This window comes from Macaca fascicularis, chromosome 13, assembly GCF_037993035.2.
Source record: "Macaca fascicularis isolate 582-1 chromosome 13, T2T-MFA8v1.1".
Taxonomy (NCBI): domain Eukaryota; kingdom Metazoa; phylum Chordata; class Mammalia; order Primates; family Cercopithecidae; genus Macaca; species Macaca fascicularis.
In genome coordinates, this window is record NC_088387.1 from 3,295,955 (window position 1) to 3,316,097 (window position 20,143).

General features: G+C 49.8%; 1 protein-coding gene across 10 annotated transcripts in view; it reads right to left on the reverse strand.

Moving 5' to 3' along the window:
- Positions 1 to 20,143, reverse strand: part of CRACDL (CRACD like) — a 146,330-nt gene that overhangs the window by 23,811 nt on the left and 102,376 nt on the right. For 7 of the 10 annotated variants that reach the window (XM_074011051.1, XM_045368757.2, XM_045368759.2 and 4 more), the window contains exons 4-7: positions 16,726 to 16,861; positions 16,217 to 16,381; positions 10,868 to 11,062; positions 5,442 to 7,410 (exon numbers count right to left, since the gene is read on the reverse strand). In XM_074011051.1, the coding sequence (XP_073867152.1) occupies positions 5,442 to 7,410; positions 10,868 to 11,062; positions 16,217 to 16,381; positions 16,726 to 16,861 (2,465 nt within the window). The remainder of the gene's footprint in view (positions 1 to 5,441; positions 7,411 to 10,867; positions 11,063 to 16,216; positions 16,382 to 16,725; positions 16,862 to 20,143) is intronic. The other 3 variants (XM_074011053.1, XM_074011052.1, XM_065526624.1) reach the window with 1 other exon arrangement.

Below are 20,143 nucleotides of genomic sequence, written 5' to 3' on the forward strand. Positions count from 1 at the left end.
TCATATCAAGATATTTGTAATAACGCTGAGGTTTCTGGCTTGAGTATCTGGGTAGATGGAGTACTGAGAAGGAAAGAGAACCGTGCTGGAGGTGGTATCGATAAATGGAATTATGAATGCTGAAGTGTCAAGTCAGGGCTGCTCATCAGATGGGTAGGTGGCTGGTTGCTGTGGCCCAAGAAGTCAAGGGAAGCAAGAACTCTAGGAAATGAGTGGGATTCTGTGATGAGTCTTGCACGAGGGAAAATGAGGAGAGGTCGCTTTGTACTGGGTGGCATGCAAGGATAAGACACAGATGGCTGAGGAGCAGAGGAAAGGCAGGGAAACAGAGGTTACAGTGTTGATGACACTTGCTCAGAAGGGACTGTGAAGGGAAGGGCAAGACTAAAAAAAATGCCAATGTAAGCAAAGCTGGTTTTCTTTAAGAATTCAAAACATATGTGGGTATATATCCAAAAGAACTGAAATCAGAATCTCGGAGATATTAACACTCCCTGTTCACTGAGGCACTATTCACAACAGCCAAGATGTGGAAACAGCCTAAACGTGTTTGGACAAACAAATGGATAAAGCAACTGTGGTGTATACCTACAATGGAATATTATCCAGCCTTAGAAAGGAAGGAAATTCTGTACTTGCAGCAACAGGAATGAACCTTGAAGACGTTATGCTAAGTGAAATCAGCCAGTCACAGAAGGACAAGTATTACACGATCACATTTCTATGTGAAATCTAAAATAGTCAAATTCATACAATTGAAGAGTGGAAAGGTGGTCATTAGGAGCTGGGAGGGGGAGAGGGAAATTGGGGGCTGTTCATTAATGTTTATAAAGTTTCAGTTATGTCAAGAAAAATACGTTCTAAAGATCTGCTCTACAACATTGTACCTATAGACAACAATACTGCATTGTACATTTTAAAATTTGTTAGGAGGGTCGATCTCATGTTAGGTGTTCATATCACAATAAAATGAAATTTTGAAAATTCAAGAGATAGGAATATATTTTTAGCAGGATGCCAACAAAACCCTTGACAGCTTGTATTCTAACCCAAATGAATTTGAATATATCTGAACTGTGTCATTTAAAAAGGGTGACAGTCTCTTTCAGTTCATTTCCTTCAGAAAATGGCTGTGACATCCAAAGACAAGGTGGGCCAGAAAATGGCTGTCTACACTCCTCCGGCATCCAGCTACCACCTGCCTTCTCCACGCAATAAACTCCGCGCGTCAGTCCCCTGTGCTCTTCCCATCTTTTGGGGCCAAGAAAGAGCTTGCATGGCAGGAGGACATTAAATATTTGTTGAAAACAAGAATGCATGAATGAGTGAGTACTGGAGTCTAGAAAAAGAGGGTCAGAGACTGGAGTGTGTTACTCTGTCACCAACCCTGTCTGGAGGAATCCAGCTCAGATTAGCCAACGCCGGTTATCAAATGAGGTCCCCAAGTGAGAAGGGTGGTTTCTTACGCTACCTTCCAAAACACCAACCTGTGACCATGACTTTGTAAAAAAAATAAATCTCATACCCAGAAACAAGACAGACTAGAAGGAGAGTCGACCTAGGAGTGATTTTTTTTCTACATACTTTCTGTGTTTTCCAATTTTTCCACACAATATTCTCTAACTCCTTTGTTCTCATTCTAATCCTGTGTGCAGAAGCTGCTTTATGACCTGTAATTTAGACTCTGGGATGGATTGAACCAACAGGAGGATGTAAAATGTTCTGCACAAATGAACACGGCTGATAACCCTGGGCCATTTACTTCCTAGGACAGATCAGCAAATTATGAACCAGGCCTATAAACAGGGCTCCTCTGCCTCGAGGAGCACAGACACGTACTAAGACTGCAGTAACCACTCCAGCACAGCCCCTGTGAGGCTCAGCCCCTTCGGTAAGCCAGGCTCCTGTTTACCACAACCAACCACCACTGCATCCTTCCCTACTCCTTCTGCTGAAGTGTTCCTCCATTCCTTCAAAGAAGGAAAACAAGGTGTGGAAGAGGAGAAGGAGGAATAAACCAGGTGCTGGGGACCAAGCAGCTTGAGTGCCCAAAGCTGAGTCATCTGGAACACGTCAATCATCCAACTTTACTATACATGCCCTGGAGGGAGGACGGGGGAGGTGGCAGACTATTCGGGAGCTCTGGGCAAGGTATTTGCTACCACAACAGCAAATATTAGGTCTTTCTGGAAGCAGAGTGGTATTGTTATTAAAACTCATTACCTGTATGTTTTATATGAACTGAATTGCTTCTAGCTAACATAATTTGGGAGCAATGAGAATGATAATAGTAGAAGTGATAATAATCAATGAAAGCACAAACAGATTTGGTATCTGGGGAAGGTGTGGGGGCAGCTTCACTACTGGGGTCTGACAGTGCAGACCCTGAGATTCTGCTCTGGTCAGCATGAGATAGTCCCTCAAGGTCCAGGTAGGATCAGGCAGCAGGCCCAGCCTGTCCTGGTACCTGTCCTTCCAGTACCACTGCCCCTGCCCCCAGAGTTGCTTCCCTATAGAATGCAGGTAATTCCTTCCCTCCTTTCTGTGTGGTAAAATGAATATCATTACTCATGCCCATAAAGTAACCTAGATTCTTCTTTCGCTTTGGAATTCATCTAACTCTGTCATTTCTATGGCTTTAGTGAATGTGATTAAACTTAGATGGACGAGACAATTCTCTTCTACTACATAAGAAAAGCTGTTAATAAACACTCTATTACATTTTATAAATCAAAGAAAAATACACAAGGTCTTTACAGACCATCCCAGGCATTTTATAGTGAAGAAAACCTGGCTTAGGTTGAGGAACTCACATATAAATAATGGGCAAAGCATTGCCCTCTGAAGCTTCTTTCCCAGATTTGACTATGAGCTTGATATTCTGTTTTTAAGTTCCATTCATTTAGCAAGCCCTTGAGAGACGTTTTCAATTCTGGGCCATGAAGGTCAGGGTTTCATGTGCACAGAGAGCGACTCCTTCCTCCCTTGCTACTTCAATGGCTTTTTTAATCACTCTACAATAGCTTCAATAACCTCAATGGAAATCTGCAGAGTGGATCGTCAGCTACGGCTTGAACTTCCTCCAAATTCCCGCACTGATTATCCTACTGCAGTGGCAGCAGCAACTCAAAATCACGGCTGTGCCAAGGGGCCTTCAGATTGGGAAGGCCACATGTGTGGGCTCTTTGGAACTGTGAATCCTTGTGTGTCACCTTAGCAATTTAAAGTACTGTAAAAGAGCCAGAAAAGATTAGACTATTTTGGAACTGTTTTCACATTGTTTTGTATGAGCTAATTTTCTTCCTGTGTATGCATCTTCCTCTTAGGGTACAGGATTCCCTCAGAGAGCCACCAGGTTCTATTTCCCTTCTGTCCTACAATACAGTGCTTGAGTAGCCTGAAACATTCTTTTTTTTGTTTTTGTTTTTGAGATGGAGTCTCTCTCTGTCACCCAGGCTGGAGTGCAGTGGCATGATCTCGGCTCACTGCAACCTCCACCTCCAGGGTTCAAGTGATTGTCCTGCCTCAGCCTCCTGAGTAGCTGGGATTAGAGGTGCGCGCCACCACGCCTGGCTAATTTTTGTATTTTTAGTAGAAATGGGGTTTCACCATGTTGGCCAGGCTGGTCTCAAGCTCCTGACCTTGTGATCCGCCTGCCTCAGCCTCCCAAAATGCTGGGATTACAAGTGTGAGCCACCATGCCAGGCCAAAACATTTTTAAAAAACAAAATTCGCCATGGAAAACTTCTCTCTAGGGCCCTCATCACATGCACACACAACTTATTTGTGTAGTGTCGTTTTCTGGCTCACAGATTTCCATTAATTAAAAAAAAACCAGCAGGCCAGGCGCGGTGGCTCACGTCTGTAATCCCAGCACTTTGGGAGGCTGAGGCGGGTGGATCACTTGAGGTCAGGAGTTTGCAACCAGCCTGGCCAACATAGTGAAACCTCGTCTCTACCAAAACTGTAAAAAAAAATTAGCCAGGTGCAGTGATGGGCGCCTGTAATACCAGCTACTCGGGAAGCTGAGGCAGGAGAATCACTTGAACCTGGGAGGTGGAGGTTGCAGTGAGCCAAGATTGTACCACTACATTCCAGCCTGGGCAACAGAGTGAGACAGAGTCTCAAAACAAACAACAAACAAACAAAAAAACCCAGCAATGAAAGATTCTTTAGCTCTGCTGCAAACACACATTTTCAACAGATTTCTCATTTCCTCACTTCCATAAGAAGTGACAAACGTCAAAGACAGAGAAAGGTCATCTACTTTGCTCATTTCAAAAGACAGCTGCCTTCAAAGATTCCTACGTTCTGCCTCAATCTTAACACAATCTCCCTTTCACGACAGCAAGTAAATGCTGACCCTCTTGAGAGACTTACATTTTATACAGACTTGTGATTCCAATACATGGAATACGTTCCATGTGCAGCTGGGCCACGCGAACCTGATTATGAACAGCAGGAGGAAATTCTTTCTTAGAGGAAAAGGTCAGAAGGACCCTGATAGAGGAGTATGTTTCATTTATAGCCAAGAAATAGCTTAGGCCCTAAAAGAACCTGCATCAAAATGAGTACGCATGTCCTGGGATTTGGACCTTGCTGAGTTTCTCAGGTGAAAAGTGGGAGAAGAATTTGACAGATTCGCTGAGAGTCCTATCAAAATCAGTTTTTACATTTCTCTTTATCTCTACACACTGAATTCCCTGTACTTATACAAAATCCTGGTATTTATTTTCCCTTTTCTACTCTTTATTCCTTATTTTCTCTCTCTTTTTAAAAGAGACAGGATCTCACTGTCACCCAGGCTGGAGTGCATGGCACCATCAGAGCTCACTGCAGCCTTGAACTCCTGGGCTCAAGCAATCCTATTTCAGCCTCCCAAGTAGCTGGGACTACAGGCGTGCACCACCACGCTTGGTTAGTTTTAAATTTTTTTGTAGAACAAGGTCTCGCTATGTTGCCCAGGCTGGTGTTGAACTCCTGGGCTTATCCGCAGGCCTTGGCCTCCCAAAGTGCTGGAATTACAGGCATGAGCTACCGAGGTCGGCCTATTCCTTACTCTAGATTAGGGGTGTCCAATCTTTTGGCTTCCCTGAGCCACACTGGAAGAAGAATTGTCTTGGGCCACACATAAAATACACCAACACAAAAGGCCACTGATGAGCTTTAAAAAAAAATTCGCATAAAGTCTCAATGTTTTAAGAAAGTTTACCAATTCCTGTTGGGCCACATTCAAAGCCACCCCGGGCCCAGGCAGCGAGTTGGACAAGCTTGCTCTAGATCAGACATGATGTTAGTGGGAATTCTGACTCCTTCCAACTCCCCTGCAACAACGTTTGTACCAGGAGCATTTACACAGTTAGCGAGTGTCCAGCAAGATGTGCCAGCGGATGTGGATCTCCCCAGGCCCTGCCCTTCCCGCACCCTCGACGCGCTCTTACCAGCTCCCCTGCGCAGCGACCTTTTCTCCGCCGTCCTGGGCTCCTTCCTGGGGTCGCGTTCTCCCGGGCCGGTGTCGGGGGGCGCGGCCTGGTGCGGCAGCGTGAAGCTCTGCAGAAGCGGCTTCCGGGGCAGGGGCGGCTTGGAGCTGAGCGGCTCGGGGGGCCGGGCCTTCCCCTTTCCTTGGTCGCTGGGGGCCCTGGCGCCTCGAAGGGCGGGGGCCGTCCCGAGGGGACACTTCTCCTCCTTCGGGAGCACGGTCAGCGACCTTTCTAACCGGACTTCCGCACTGTACCTCTTCACACCCTTCGTCTCCTGGGAGGCGCCATCCCTGTATTTGAGCGAGACGGAGGTGGACCGGAGCTTGACGGGGAAGGGGTTTCTGTCCTCACTCGGGGCCGGCTCCTGGGCGGCTGGGCAGGGCTCTCTCGTGCCGGGGGTGGCGGCCGCCTCCTGGGGGCTCCTGCGCGGCCCGGCCGGACTGGCCGCCCTGTCCCCCGAGTCCTGAGGGCCGCACTCCGCCGGCTTCCGAGGGCCGGGTTTCGCGTGCTGGGGCTCGGGGAGACCCTGGAGGTCGTCAAGGGCCGCCTCGCTCCTCCAGGCCGGGCTGCTCCTCGCGAGAGGAAGGCGGCAGCTGGCGCGTTCCAGCGGGCGGGAGGCGCCCGGGCGAGGCCGCGCTCGGCACGAGGACACCGAGAACTTCTTCGCGCCTCGCAGCTCGGCGCCGCCCCTCTCCGCCTTCCGCTCTGGAGCCGCCCTTTCGGCGCCCGCCGGTGGCGCCTCGGCCCGCTCGGCCTTGGGGCGCTCCGGGGCGGCGGCCTCTGCGTCGGGGGAACCTGGGCCGTGCTCCCCCGGGGGAGACTCCGCGGCTGCAAGCGTCGGGGACGCGGCGGGGCCCTCGCTGGCGGCCGCGGGCCGGTGCTTCAGGCAGCTCTTGGGCGCCGGCGGGCTCGGGGCGGACGCCGCGGAGGGCTCGGTCCCAATTCTCTCGGGCTCGGTCTCTGCCCCTCTCTCGGGTTCGGTCCCCGCTCCTCTCTCGGGCTCGGTCTCTGCTCCTCTCTCGGGCTCGGTCTCTGCTCCTCTCTCGGGTTCAGTCCCCGCCCCTCTCTCGGGTTCAGTCCCCGCTCCTCTCTCGGGCTCGGTCTCTGCTCCTCTCTCGGGCTTGGTCTCCGCCCCTCTCTCGGGTTCGGTCCCCGCTCCTCTCTCGGGTTCGGTCCCCGCTCCTCTCTCGGGTTCGGTCCCCGCTCCTCTCTCGGGTTCGGTCCCCGCTCCTCTCTCGGGCTCGGTCTCTGCTCCTCTCTCGGGCTCGGGCGCCGCTCCTCTCTCGGGCTCGGGCGCCGGCCCTGGGGGCCCCTTCTCCTCGTCCGGGAGCACGGGCGGCGTCGGCTCCGCTTCCTTCGGGACACTGCGGTCTGGCCCGTCGGGAGCAGAGGACGCCTCCGAGGTGGCGGTGGGGTCAGTCTCGGGGGGCGTCGTGTCCCCCTCAGGGAGGGCGGTGGGAAGCGGGCTCGCGACGTCTTCGGGAGCACAGACCACCGCCTCCGCCGTGTCCGCGGCCGGGGCACATGGGCCTGCTGGGGGCGCCTCCCCCTCCTGCTTTCCGCCGTCGGGACCTGGATGCGGGGGGCCCTCCGGCGGGGACGGGGGCTCCACGCGGAGGATGGGGGCCGACTCGGGCTCGGCGAGCTCCGGGGTGGCCGGGCGGCCTGAGGGGTCGTCCCCGGGGGCGCCCTCCTCCTCCAAGCTGGCCCTGAGCGCCGAGCAGTGCTGCAGGCGGGCGCGTCTGGCCCGGACCCCTCCGAGTGGCGGCAAGGGCGCCGGTGGCCCAGGCTCAGGGCCTCTGTCTGGTGCCACGTCCTGCTGCCCAGAGCTGGGGCTCTCTTCTGGGCTGACTTCCAGCAGTGGCTTCTCCTCGTTTTCCTCCTCCTCTGGGGTGCACGTCAGGTCGCTCAGGGATTCAGACTGAGCGCGCTGAGAGAAAGAAAGATAAAAAGCATCGTCACTATAGCAAATTCCAGGAAGCCTGTCAGCTCCCCACTTTCTTCAAGGCTTGTAATGGCTTAGTGATAGCAGTGATAGAAGCACTCTAAAGTTGGCACTTAAGCAGGCATGTACCCACGGGTGTCTTTTCTCAGTTTGTATCCTCCTGGTCTACTTGGGCTCACAGGTGTATCGGGACAATGGCAGATATGCCTCCCAAGTAAAAGTCTACAGCTCCTCTGACAGAGCCTCAAAACCAGTGGACTAGAGAGTAACGCCAAGGGAAGGAGACCAACAGCAGCCAGCGTCTGCCATGCTCTGTGCTCCAAACTTGTTATTTCATTTAATCCTGCATTCATCCCAGTGAGGAAGGGATGATGAGTCACTTTTTGCACTTGAGAGCCAGGAGCTCAGAGAGGCCAATACCTTGTTCAAGCCTGGCCGAGCAGGTGGCGGAGCTGAACAGCTGGGGCTCTATGGCCCTGTGTTCATCCCAGCCAGTCTCCCATGTCAACACTTTAGGAGTGCACCCTCATAGTAAAGTCAGACTGGTTTTCCTAAAAGATGGCTCGTATCATGCCAATAGCTTACCACAGCTATATAGGATAAAACCAAAATTTTCAGCTAAATTTACAGTCCTAGATTCTCTGGTCTTAAGTTGTTTCTTCCACTCCCTACTCAGGTCAAACCAAGCCCTCAACACTGCGCCAGACACTTGGTCTGAGTGACTGTCGCCTCCCCACTCTCCCCCACCCCCCTGCCCCCAACCTCCAAGATATACTACCAGGACCCCCAAGGACTGCTTCAAACTCTCCCACTCTTTGCAGTTTAAGATTCCCCCCTTCTCTAACCTCCTGAAGCCCTACTGGCTTGGCAAACGTATGCTGCCTTGTGATATTCTTCTGAAAGATCTCTAGAATTCAGATTCCAGTCCAACTTCCTCCTTTTGTCACAGAGTCAGTTCCTGCTCTCCCGGGAAGGAAAGGAGCTCCAGGTAACCAAGAACCATTCAAAAGTAACATGTGGAAATGACCAAAAGGTTGATTGTGTAGAGACTGATCTTTTTAGAAAGTTCGTGATATTAGACACCAAGAGTCACCCAGGCTATTGCTCTCTCCTTCCCTTTGTCTAAAGCAGGAAATGTGACACTCAGGGTATGTTTGCAATAGGTTTTTCTTCTTGCTGTTTGTTATTATTTTAACATTTTTCATGGCATCTGCTTGCTAATAGAATACAGGATGCCTGGGATGTCTGTGACAATACCTAAGCAAACTCGCACCAAAATACACGATCCTATTCTTCTGGATTTAAAAAGAGGAAGAGGCACAAAGAAAGCTACAGAAGAACTTTCAAAAGTTGCAGGTCCTTTACTTTGCCATGTTGATGACCTTCTGCTACTACAGGAAACTGCTGATGTTGAAACCTCTTTAGGATGGAGGTCACCTTTTAAAACTATCAGTCACGGAGCCCACACAAGGCAGCAGAGGGGGTGGCATGCCTGTTCTTTCCCGTCCTGGGAGCATTTAGGGAGCATCTGAAAGCACCTTCATCCCTGAGAGGGGCCAGGCCACAAGGAAGATCCTTATGGTTGGGAAGAGGGACCTCATGACCAAAGGGCAAAGGGTGCTATGGACACTGAAGGACAGAGGCCCCCAGCATCACAGGTTCCACAACAGTGGATGGAGGAAGATATGGACACCTCTGAGAACTTAAGATACCCATGCCTGCTCTTACCAAGTAGGGAAGGGGAAAAGAGGGAAAGACCATGGATGTGACAGAGTTGAAATCAAGGAAAGGCTGTGTTTACCTGTTTGCGCAGACTGGCTACATCAGGTTTTCTGTTATTCTACAAAGTGGGATTCCAGAACTAAGTCAAGTTCAAATGTAAACAAAGAAGGATACAGCCCTGCCCAGATGGGAGCAAGAAGGGAGGCTGCGTTTCCACCTGGAATAGACACCAGGCTTCGCTCTGTCACCAAGTCCTGGCCAGGCAGGTTGTGGCTGTCTATAAATGCCCTGGCCAGAGCAAAAGACATCCCCATGGGAGTCATAAATCACAGACTTGACCAGAAGGGAGCAGGCCCTGGCCCTGTGGTCTCATTCAGCACGAGGACAGGCAGGTCTTCAGTGACTGGACCTTGTCACGCCAACACAGCACACAGCCTCTAACTGTACATGCACTGGACACACACACCTATGGCACAAGTATCCTGGTCCCTACCTGGCACATCAGCCTGAAGGTAACTCACCTTGCTTCTTTCTCCAGCATTAGTCCCCTCAAAAGTCCTCTCTGCTGGCATGAGTTTAAAGAGCACCTTCCATATGCCCAAAGGAAAACTCGCTCTCTTCAGGGAGTTGCTGAACTCCTGAGTGGCCCTAGCCCAACTGTCTCCAGCTGAGGCACCCAGCTTGCCCTGGGTACTTCACCAACACACCCCAATCATGTCGCCAGGGAAGGACACAAGATGTTAGCCTATGAGCATCTCTTTATCAGCACTGTCATTCTCCGTGACCAGGCTGGCCCCCACTCCAGGGGGGAGGCGTTACAGTGCCCGTCAGGTAGGGGAAAGGGAACAACCCTGTGTGAACCTCGAACCTGCCAGTAAATGAAGCCCAAGTGTTCCATGAACCAGTTTCTCAGCTTCTAGGACTAGGAGGTAACGACACCCCAAGGCAGCACACCCGGAGAGGGGTCTGTCTTTTCTCCCCATGCTACTGAGTAGGCCCTCGTCCAAGGCAGGTGTCCACGCTAGTGTTTCGGCTTCTTTCATTCACTCATTTGTTAATTCACTCATTCATTTGTTCCATCGTTCGTCCAACAACTGTTGTCATTCAACAACTCTGTGACCCAAAATGTTCTAAGGGCTGAAAGTGCAGCCGGGACAGGGTCTCAAAGAAGACTGGCAATAAGAGCACATCCATTTACAAAGGTCACTCTGGCATGAGGCGAGTGCTCTGAAGGAAGTGAACGGGCAGGGTGAGTTTCTCTGGGGGACTCTCAGGCCCCAAGGCTGGGACACAGCAGCACCAAGGCCTGAGGCTAGAGGCAGCTCGGGAGCTCAAGAGGCAGAAAGGTGGCCAGAGTGCTGAGTGAGAAAGGTAAGAAGCCTGAGGGGTAGGCAGGACCTGATGTACCAGGCCTAGAGTGTGGACTTTACTCTGAGTGCACGGGGAAGGCAACCAGCATTCAGTAATGAGTGTGTGAGGAATGACGGACAGACGGATGGATGGATGGATGAATGGAGCGATTCTGCAAGGGAGAGACAGATCTGGTTTATGTTTAAAATGGTGAGCAACTTCATCTTCTGCAGCATGGCTCCATCAACTGTGGGAGTGCTTGGAGGGGCACGAGACCCTGTGGGAGGGAGTGAGGTAGGTTGTGCGGGTTTGCAGGGGGTGTGTTAAGCCTGCCTGGCCTGCCTCTGTGTGGAGAAGGAAACCCAATTACCGATGAAAGCCGCCTCATCTTACTCGACCGCTGGTTGCGGGGCTTGACCTGGAGCTTGTGCTTAGCTGCAGAGTTGTCCAAGCAGGAGGAGGATTCTGGAGGGTAACTGAAGTCGGCCACTGGTGCCAGGCTGCTGTCTGAGGTCCGGGCAGAGACAGTGCTGTCGCTTACGTGGTCTGGAGACACGACAGAGACCTTCATGGGACGAGAACAGACACACAGAGCATGAACCTCACCATGTGAAATAAGGACGACCAAAGCAACAATGCCCTTTTCTGCCCAGGCTCAGTCTTCTCACACGGTCTCTGGCTTGATGTGTGTGGAAATTCTTTCTTTCTTTATTTTTTTTTCAAGGTGGAGTCTTGTTCTGTCACCCAGGCTGGAGTGCAGTGACATGATCTCAGCTCACTGCAACCTCCGCCTCCTGAGTTCAAGCAATTTTCCTGCTGAGTAGCTGGGATTACAGGCACCCGCCACCACACCCAGCTAATTTTTGAGTTTTTCATAGAGACGGAGTCTCACTATGTTGGCCAGGCTGGTCTCAAACTCCTGACCTGGTGATCCGCCCGCCTCGGCCTCCCAAAGTGCTGTGATTACAGGCATGAGTCACCACGTCCGGCCAATACTTTCAATTTGATTCTCAACAAGGAGGGGTCTAGGATCCTCCTGGAGAAAGGTAAATGGCTGGGAGTTTAAAGTACAGGGCCAGCTCCTGGAAACCTGCCACTCCTTCCCAAGACCATGCAGAGAACCTGTGTCTCAGGCTCCCGTGTCACTCTTCTGTGGCAGCTGGCACAGGCACTTCAGACAAGAGCTTTCTCTGTCAAAACACACCAGCCCGATTTGTCCAAGGGCACAGTCACCTGGTCCTGTCTCTGGAAGCTGAGAGGAAGGTTCAGAGGTGTGATTTTAGAAGCAGGGGCGCAGAAAGTGCCAAGCCCACCACCCAGCATTCCATCACTGGAACCCTGTTGGTTCAACCTAGAAGATCTCTGTGTGCTCATGTGTCCTTTTGAAGAAATCTGGCTGGAAACTGCCATCTGTTAAGTTACAGGTATTTTACTCATTTATACTTCAGCACGGAAGAACTGATAGCAAATAGCAAACATGTCACCTGGGACAAAGGGATGCTGACAGCCATGTGGAAGAATGAGGGCAATACCCACAGATCCCTGCCCCCCGAACTTGGCCAGCTCCACCACTGAGTGAGGTCGAAGTTTGCTCCCCTGTGGACACGAGTTGGCATACAACTTGGAGCGCCTGTGAGCACATGCAGCCCAGACGAGGGGCGAGGTGCACAGGGAGACTATGGGAGGTGGCAGGCTTTTCATATAACTCTGTGATCTTCAAACAAGCTTTGTATTCAAGCACAGTGTGCAATATTAGTGCCAAGTTTCCATTTAACTTTAGAATTTTATTCACACAACGATTCAGTAAGCCCTCATGAAAACAGTGAATGAAGCAGTGAGACAACACACCAGTGCCGTCCCCAGTGGCAAACTCCTAGGGCCATGGGCACATCTGCTGTTTCTTTTCCATAACCCTGGGACCCCCACACAGAGCAGGTGCCCAGCAGCCTTTGCTAACCCGGACAGGGAACCATAAGGATGATCATACTGGAGAGATGGGCTCCGATACAGGAAGAACAACCTCTCCCTGTTCACGTGAAGCTCTCTCCTATTAATAAAAGTGTAAGTTTATCTGTATAAACGAGGAGGAGATAATTACTAAAATGGGGGAGAAGAGGCTAAAAGTGGTCATAATCTACTTGAATTCTCTTTTAGCTACTCAGGTACTTATGGGAATAAGGCAAGAAAAATTATGTTAAAAATAAGTCACAAGTCTCCTGATCACAACTACATCTGTGCCTGTGGCTCTGGCTCTCACTGTGGTCACTGACAACTCAGGAAGTCACCTTAGATTGGGAAATTGATACCTTTCCCAGAGAGCCTTCCTTAAAGGTCACAAACAGGATGTGTACATTTAAAAATAATCGTACAGAGTCTGTAATATTTACCCTTGTCTAGAGGAACAATGTATAAACATTTGGTTAAAAAGAAAATCTCACTGCCTAGGACTCATGAGAATAGACGAGAGGAGCCGCTTTGCAAGTGCAGTGAGAATGATCACGGTGCCTGTGACAATAATACCCCGGATGGTTCCTCTTTATAGAATAAAGCCCAATACCCTGAAGGCTCCGAAGGATGCAGAGCAGGCTCTCCTCCCTGTGGGCCACCCTGTGTCTGTCCTGCGTGGGCAGATGTCTTGGGTTCAGACCCACTCTGGCCCCTGGGTTAGGGGACCTTGGCATGGAGCTTAACTTCCCTGACCTGTGTCCCAGGTACAAGCTCTCCCTGACTAAAGAACTCAACTCCTCTGGCTTCAGAACTCTCACTTCTGTTTCCACGGTTGCTCTGAGAGATCTTGGGGTCCGGAAAGACCCCAAGGAGAATCGTGCCTGTTGTTGATCAGTGATGTAACTACGTGAGGTGGGCTGGCGCCCGTGCGGAGGAGGTGAGGGCTGGGAAGCTGGCTTCATGAGTGGGCTGGCAGCATCCAGAACATTGACCTCTGCATGGCTTGCTTCCAGTCACCCAGTGTTTCCTGAAATCTGTGCTTCTGGATGATTCTGAAAGCAGAGGGTTTAAAAGTCTAGCATGTGGCTCTTTGTTGCAGGGAAGGCAGCCCAAAGGACCCAGAGGAAACAGCCTGGGGTCAGAAGCTTTTCATGGGCGGCCCTGAGTGACAGGTGCTTTAGGATGTGTGTCCTCAAAAAGAGGGGCTCAGCCACTGAGGAGTGGGCCAGGGGCAGTGCATGCAGGAAGGGCCACTGGACAGGAAGCAGGGGGGCCTGGCTGTTCCAGGGGTGAAAAGAAGCTGCTGGTCCTGCTGGGAAGGAGAGGTACTGATCTACCCAATCTCATCTTGTCCCCCCAAAACCCTCTGAGCCAAAACCCTCTGAGGACAGAGATTCTAAGAGGCGATAAGCCTGCCTGAGGCCTCCCTCTGGAGCTGTGGGGCACGTATTTGTTCATTTGACACCAGGTCTGTGTTCCCTCCTCATCTTCCCTTCCCGCATCACCAGGAGTAAGATGACTCAGTCGCCTTGCCGGTTTATCACACTCTACCTGGCATGTCCTGCTTCATAGCAGGACACCTAGAATAGGACCAGTGAGACACCATGTTATCTTAAAAACCACCAGGTAAAACTTTCATCAGTTGTTACCACACTCGGTAATAAAATTTGAAAAAATTATTCCATATATTTCCTGAAAACCTTATTCTATCAGGAAATGTCACCTTGGTTATAACATCAAATACTTGCTACTAAAGACTCTTTTTTCCATAATAATCTTAAATTTTTCTGTCTGTGTGGGCCTGTGTGTAAGCATGTGGGCCTGTGTAAGGTGTAAACAGCCTGCAGCCCATCGTTTTGGGGCTTTAGGCACCGTTATATCAAACACCACATATTCTACAAGCCCATTTTAAAGGGTCTGTTGTTTTTCCCTCTCAATCAACCAATTATGCGTAAAAACTTTCAGGCCTCTAAATGCAATCATTGTGTCTTCAAAACGATGAAGACACTTAAGATTACCTTTTTGTTTTTAAGTCTTAAAGGCTCAAATTTTGGTTTCCTGTGAAGCTAGTAGATTGTCCATATTACCCAATAATTGATAAAATCTCAGAGCTTTTTTTTTTTTTTTTAAATAAAGGACCAACCACAGGAGGTGCTGTGACAGATAAGGTCAGGCTGGCCCAGCCAAGCCAGCTGTGGAATTTGTGCCTCATGCTGTCACACAGGTTTGGAGATAGGCTTGCTTTTCAATGGATGGGTTCCTCACTACCTCTCCTCTTACTGCCCACCCTGGCTAAAGGCAGAGAACTGGGATGCTGTGAGAGTCAGAGACCTGTGGGATGGGAGGAGGGGGAGTCCATCTATGATGAGGAACGAGGCAGCTCACGACAGACCTCTTCCTACTGCAGAGCTCAGAAACGCACAAAGTCACATCTGCTCCTGAGAAGGGGACGCTGAAACTGCACACAGGAGTATCTGGAGGTGTTAAAGGGGTACAGGGTTGGCTCGGTGAAGTCTACGAAATAGGCCACACCATCCTCCTCATCCTTTCTCCCTTCTGCTCGAGGCTGGAGAGAAGGCCTGGGTAGCCCACAGTCCTCAGACCCTGCTCATTCCAGGAGCAGGGACAGCTTCGCCCTGGAGCAGAATTCTGGAGAGAATAATTCTGTAGCCAACTTCATGTCAGTCCCCACCCCACACACTCAGCCACACCACAGTCCTTCTGCCTTTTTCATCAGTGATGTTCTGGGAACTCACAACTACACAAAAATCTGGTGTGACAGGGTTTATAGGTGTCAACATTGAAGTGGCTACTGAACAGAATTCAGAGAAGCACAGAATCTGCAAGGCAATGGGTCACAACGAAGCCCCCCTTCACTGTGAATGGCCCCTCAAGCAGGCCAGAGGTGACAGGGGCAGGTGTGTGGCTATAAAAATAACTCTGGCCTTGATTTGTTTTTCAGGTGTCAGCGTTAACAGATAACTCCAACTCTATCCATCCTCCACAGTCAGGCTTGTCTACATGGGAACGATGACCACCTATTTTTAACATTTATGTGCAAGTACAGTGTATGGGCATTAAGTGCTCTTACCACAATAACATAGTTTAAAATGTGGCAGCACCGCGAGCTGTGTTGTTTACGCGCGAGAAAGAGCTCAGTTCCTCGGGGACCCCCTCTTGGATTCTAATGGGAAAGGTGGTGTTTGGGACTGGTTCCTCCACCCTGCTGAGGTCATCAGTTCCTCTCTTGCTTGTCAACCTTTCCCTGCTGCCCTGTTTGCCAGCAACACAGCACATGACTACCCCTATGCTGACACCGCCTTCAGGTCACAGACTCAGGCACCAGAAACCATCAGAGCCTCGACTATCACGTGCTCACTACTTGCCCCTCCCGCCGGCCAAATGTCGTGGCAACAGAAAACAGACACAACGTGTTTCCCTACTTCTAATGGGGTTCTGGGTCTGGTCATCTGCTCAGACAGGAAAGTCAAGGCACAGGGTTGATTCTGGGTTGATTCTATCAACCTATCACCCTCATAACAAATGTCACCAAAACCACGTCTCCTAACCAGACCTGAATTTCTACTCAAAGAACGAAAATAAACACAGCTCAAGGGCTGACTGTAGGCTCCAGTGACCCAGTCGGCCACAAACCATGCACAGCCTCACCTATCCATGGAAATCTCAAGGGCACACACAGGGGATCCCAGAGCTCCAGCGCCCTCCAGGGCAAGTGTGGACGGAGACGTGCAGTGGCTCAGGCCGTACTTGCCTTTATGGTGGTGCCGGGACCCACGTCGTGCAGCAGGGACATCTCTGGGGGGCTCCTGGGCAGCCCATCGTCCTCAGAGCTCATGCCAGCATCCTCTCCGCGCTTGGCAGGAAGCCCCCCTGGAGGAGGCGGTGGCCCCATTTTCACATTACACTGTATTTTTAACTAGATTGGAATAAAGAACATGTGCTCTTATTTTCATCAATGATATTTATCAACAGATCCTCCTGCTCTAACTCATTCATGCTGGAAATGCCTTCAGTGCCTTGGCGTGGTGCAGAGAACTGAACGTGCATCTGCCACCAGCTCTTCCACTGCCATCTCTTCTTTGTTCATCTAAGAATGAGTTGAGATCCCACTGTAACTCATTTGGTGTCTCCTGGGAGAGCTGTCATGTACATGTGATTCTACTTTACGGCATATCAAATAAACCAAGCGGAAATCATTTAAAAACTTCTCAGTGGATACTTGACTTGCACACCAGGTGACATGACCAAGGAAACATTTACCTGCAGTGCTTTAATCCGATCACACACATTTTCTTGGGAAAACACCCGCACAGGCCGAGTAGGGTCCTGTCCGGACTCAGGAATGAAAATACTGTCGTGAGAAAGGGCCCGGCTGCCCAGCGTGCCCCTCGACTCCCTAGGATAAAAGAGCCACTGTGAGACTCTGCCCACCTCCATCTTACTGACCCCCGGGGGACTCAGAATGAGAAAGGGGGATGTGGGTTAACAGAATATCAAACGACACTCCCTCTGCTGCATTTACATTTCAGGGGTCCCTGACTTCAGTTCATCCACACACTGTCAACTATTTGGAGCATTGCAGAGATAGGAATCTTCCTAGGAGATCTAAAGGTTGCGTGAATTATTTTTATTAATGAAAAAACCAAGGTTTGACAAGGTGTGAGGTGCAAGACAGCAAGCCTGCAGAGGGGAGGGGCTGGCACGGCCAGCTTCTGAGGATGTCGCGGCTGCCCCGGGGAGGGTGAGGTCCCGCCTTGTGGGCAAACACGCAGCCCCTCCATGGGCTGAAGGCTGTATGTGTGCAGCAGGCTGAGGGCCTACCTGATGAACGCATCCTCACAAGACAAACCAAGACATACATCCGTGGCTGGGTTGCAATGAGAACTACTAATCTTCAAAGCCGTGGCCTCTTTTTATGACCTGGCACCATCCGTGTGACCAAAACCTCTGTGCCTGCCTAGATCCTGGAGCAGAGATGGTGGCCTTCTGTCGTCGCCATCCCAGTCCTTTCCTCAGCTCGGAGCTCAAGAATCTGATCTGGTACTGAACCCACAGGACATTCACAAAATGTCCTAAAAGGATATGGGAATTAGCTGTCAAATTTTCCTGGCAGCGCTGGCTGCCTGAACAATAGGTGGAAGGAGATGACTGAGACCCAGTGATGAAGGAAGGAAAGCCTACCTCTGCACACACTGGACATCTCGTGTGCACCACCCCACGTCCTCCCCTCCTGCCACTCCCCTACCCTGGGCATCCTGTCCACCGTGGGGCATTAAGGACTCTGAGGTGTGGCCCTGTCCCACTGTCAACCAAACTGTGTTGGTTAATAATGCTTCCTTCTCATTAAACTCTCATGCCTGCAACCGTAAGCTTGCAAGTGGGAACCCATGGCTCCCAGGATGTGCGTGTCCTCACATGCCAGGGAAGGAACCACACCAACTGAAGGAATCGGGCCCTCCCTGCCCAGGGCAGCTCTTAACCCAAAGGTCGCACACACACTTGGATTTCCCCTCCCCAGGGGACAGCCCATGGCCCACACTCTCTGGGAACCACAACCACCACCCAAGCACCTCCGTTTTGGATGTAACGAGGAGTGGAGGCAGCATGAAGAGGCCTCTGCAAAAACACAAAATGGCACATGTGCAAGGCCATTCACTACAGCAATATTCAGAAGACTGAAAGACGGGAAATGCCCAGTGCCCCTCAGTAGGCATCTAACTGAATCAACCATGAATGTCATACAATGGAGGACTCCACAGCTGGTCTGATGGGCAGGAGGGTCTCCACACGCTGCATACAGGCATCACCAGATACTACTAAGTGAAATAAATAACAACCACTGCAGAACAATGTCCACAGTATGTCAGCACTGCATAGGAAAGGGGGGCCTGGATATTATCTGAACATGTGTGTGTGTTTCTTATATTTAAAAAAATGAAAACAGAAGAAGAAATAACAAGTAAATAAAAGTGGTTTCCTTTAGGGGGAAAGAAATAACTAGATGAGGAGACATAGTGCAAAGATACCTACATTTACAACTTTGTCTTTGAAACTATGTAAACGTTTTATATAATTAAAAGATGAAACCAAACAAAAAGAGAAATTAAAAAATCACTAAAAAGGTCGGGCGCGGTGGCTCAAGCCTGTAATCCCAGCACTTTGGGAGGGAGGCTGAGACGGGCGGATCACGAGGTCAGGAGATCGAGACCATCCTGGCTAACACGGTGAAACTCTGTCTCTACTAAAAAAAAAATACAAAAAACTAGCCTGGTGAGGTGGCGGGTGCCTGTAGTCCCAGCTACTCGGGAGGCTGAGGCAGGAGAATGGCGTAAACCCGGGAGGCGGAGCTTGCAGTGAGCTGAGATCGCACCACTGCACTCCAGCCTGGGCGACAGAGCGAGACTCCGTCTCAAAAAAAAAAAAAAAAAAATCACTAAAACTAGAAAACAAACACAAACAAACAAATCTAATTTTATATCAGATTGTTGGCACGACCACACAGAGAATATAATAATTTCAAGTGACTTTGACTCCACATCCAAGATAGAATACATTCTAAGAAAAACAACAAGAAAACCAAAGACAACAAATTGCACTCACTGATCTTATGAGTAGTAATAATAATTAAAAAACCAAAAATATTGAATTGCACTCTACAGTTTTATTAGCAATAACACTGATTATAAGACAGTGTGCAGAAAAGTATTTATAGTATCTTTAACTTCCATGTAGGAAAGGGATAAGGAAATTATTATGAATATATGATAGGTTAAAGAAAATAAGTCATTTCATTAATATCATAAGGAGCCCTGGTTTCCAGTGTAAGAGAAAAGAGAATACAAAGAATTAAAGAAGGAAAAATGTCTTACTAAACTTGAATTGGAAATATCAGCAAATTAATGATGAATTTTTCTCTTGAAAAGTAAACCATTTCCTAGCTATATCCACTGGACAGGTTTAGAATCAGTGACAGTCAATCAGTAATTATCACCCCTGGCAGCTGGACTGAGGTCTTTAAAAGCCATTTCACACCACAAGGAGGGGGCCAGGGCCCTGTGAAGAAAGTGCTGATTCCAAGTCAGGGGAAGAAAATACACTAAATAAACCTGAGATTTCTCATTGGACAAGAAAGTAAGGAAGCCATCAAAGATGAATGGGGTCATGTCAAAAGACAGAGCGAATTTCAAGTGACTCTCAACAGCCTAAGATGGAACAACTTGAGCATTACATGAACAAAGACTCATGGATTAAAAAGCAAATCAAATATATAAAAAGTAATGCATTCCAATGATATCTGGGAAAAAAAAGAAAAAACAAAACCCACTGCCACTGTCAGGAGTTGCCAGGGGACGACGTCATTACTCTGAGGGTGGATCAATGAAAGGAGAGCCAAGCATGATCCTGACTTTCCTCTAGATTGTATTTCAGAGCAACCAAGCAATTGACGGAGGAAAGTTCTTCATCAAGGAATTTCAGTTAGCAAGTGTACAATGAATGACAGAATTAGAAAAACCACCACTTTGTGACAAAATAACAAATCATCACCAAGTGTTAAAACTGTCAGGTGAAGGCTGGTGGAGGGACCACAATGACACACGCTGAACCCACTGCTCAGAAAGCATGTGACTCATCCCGGGATGTGACAACATCCAGCACCTGCTTGAACCTGACAGCATCT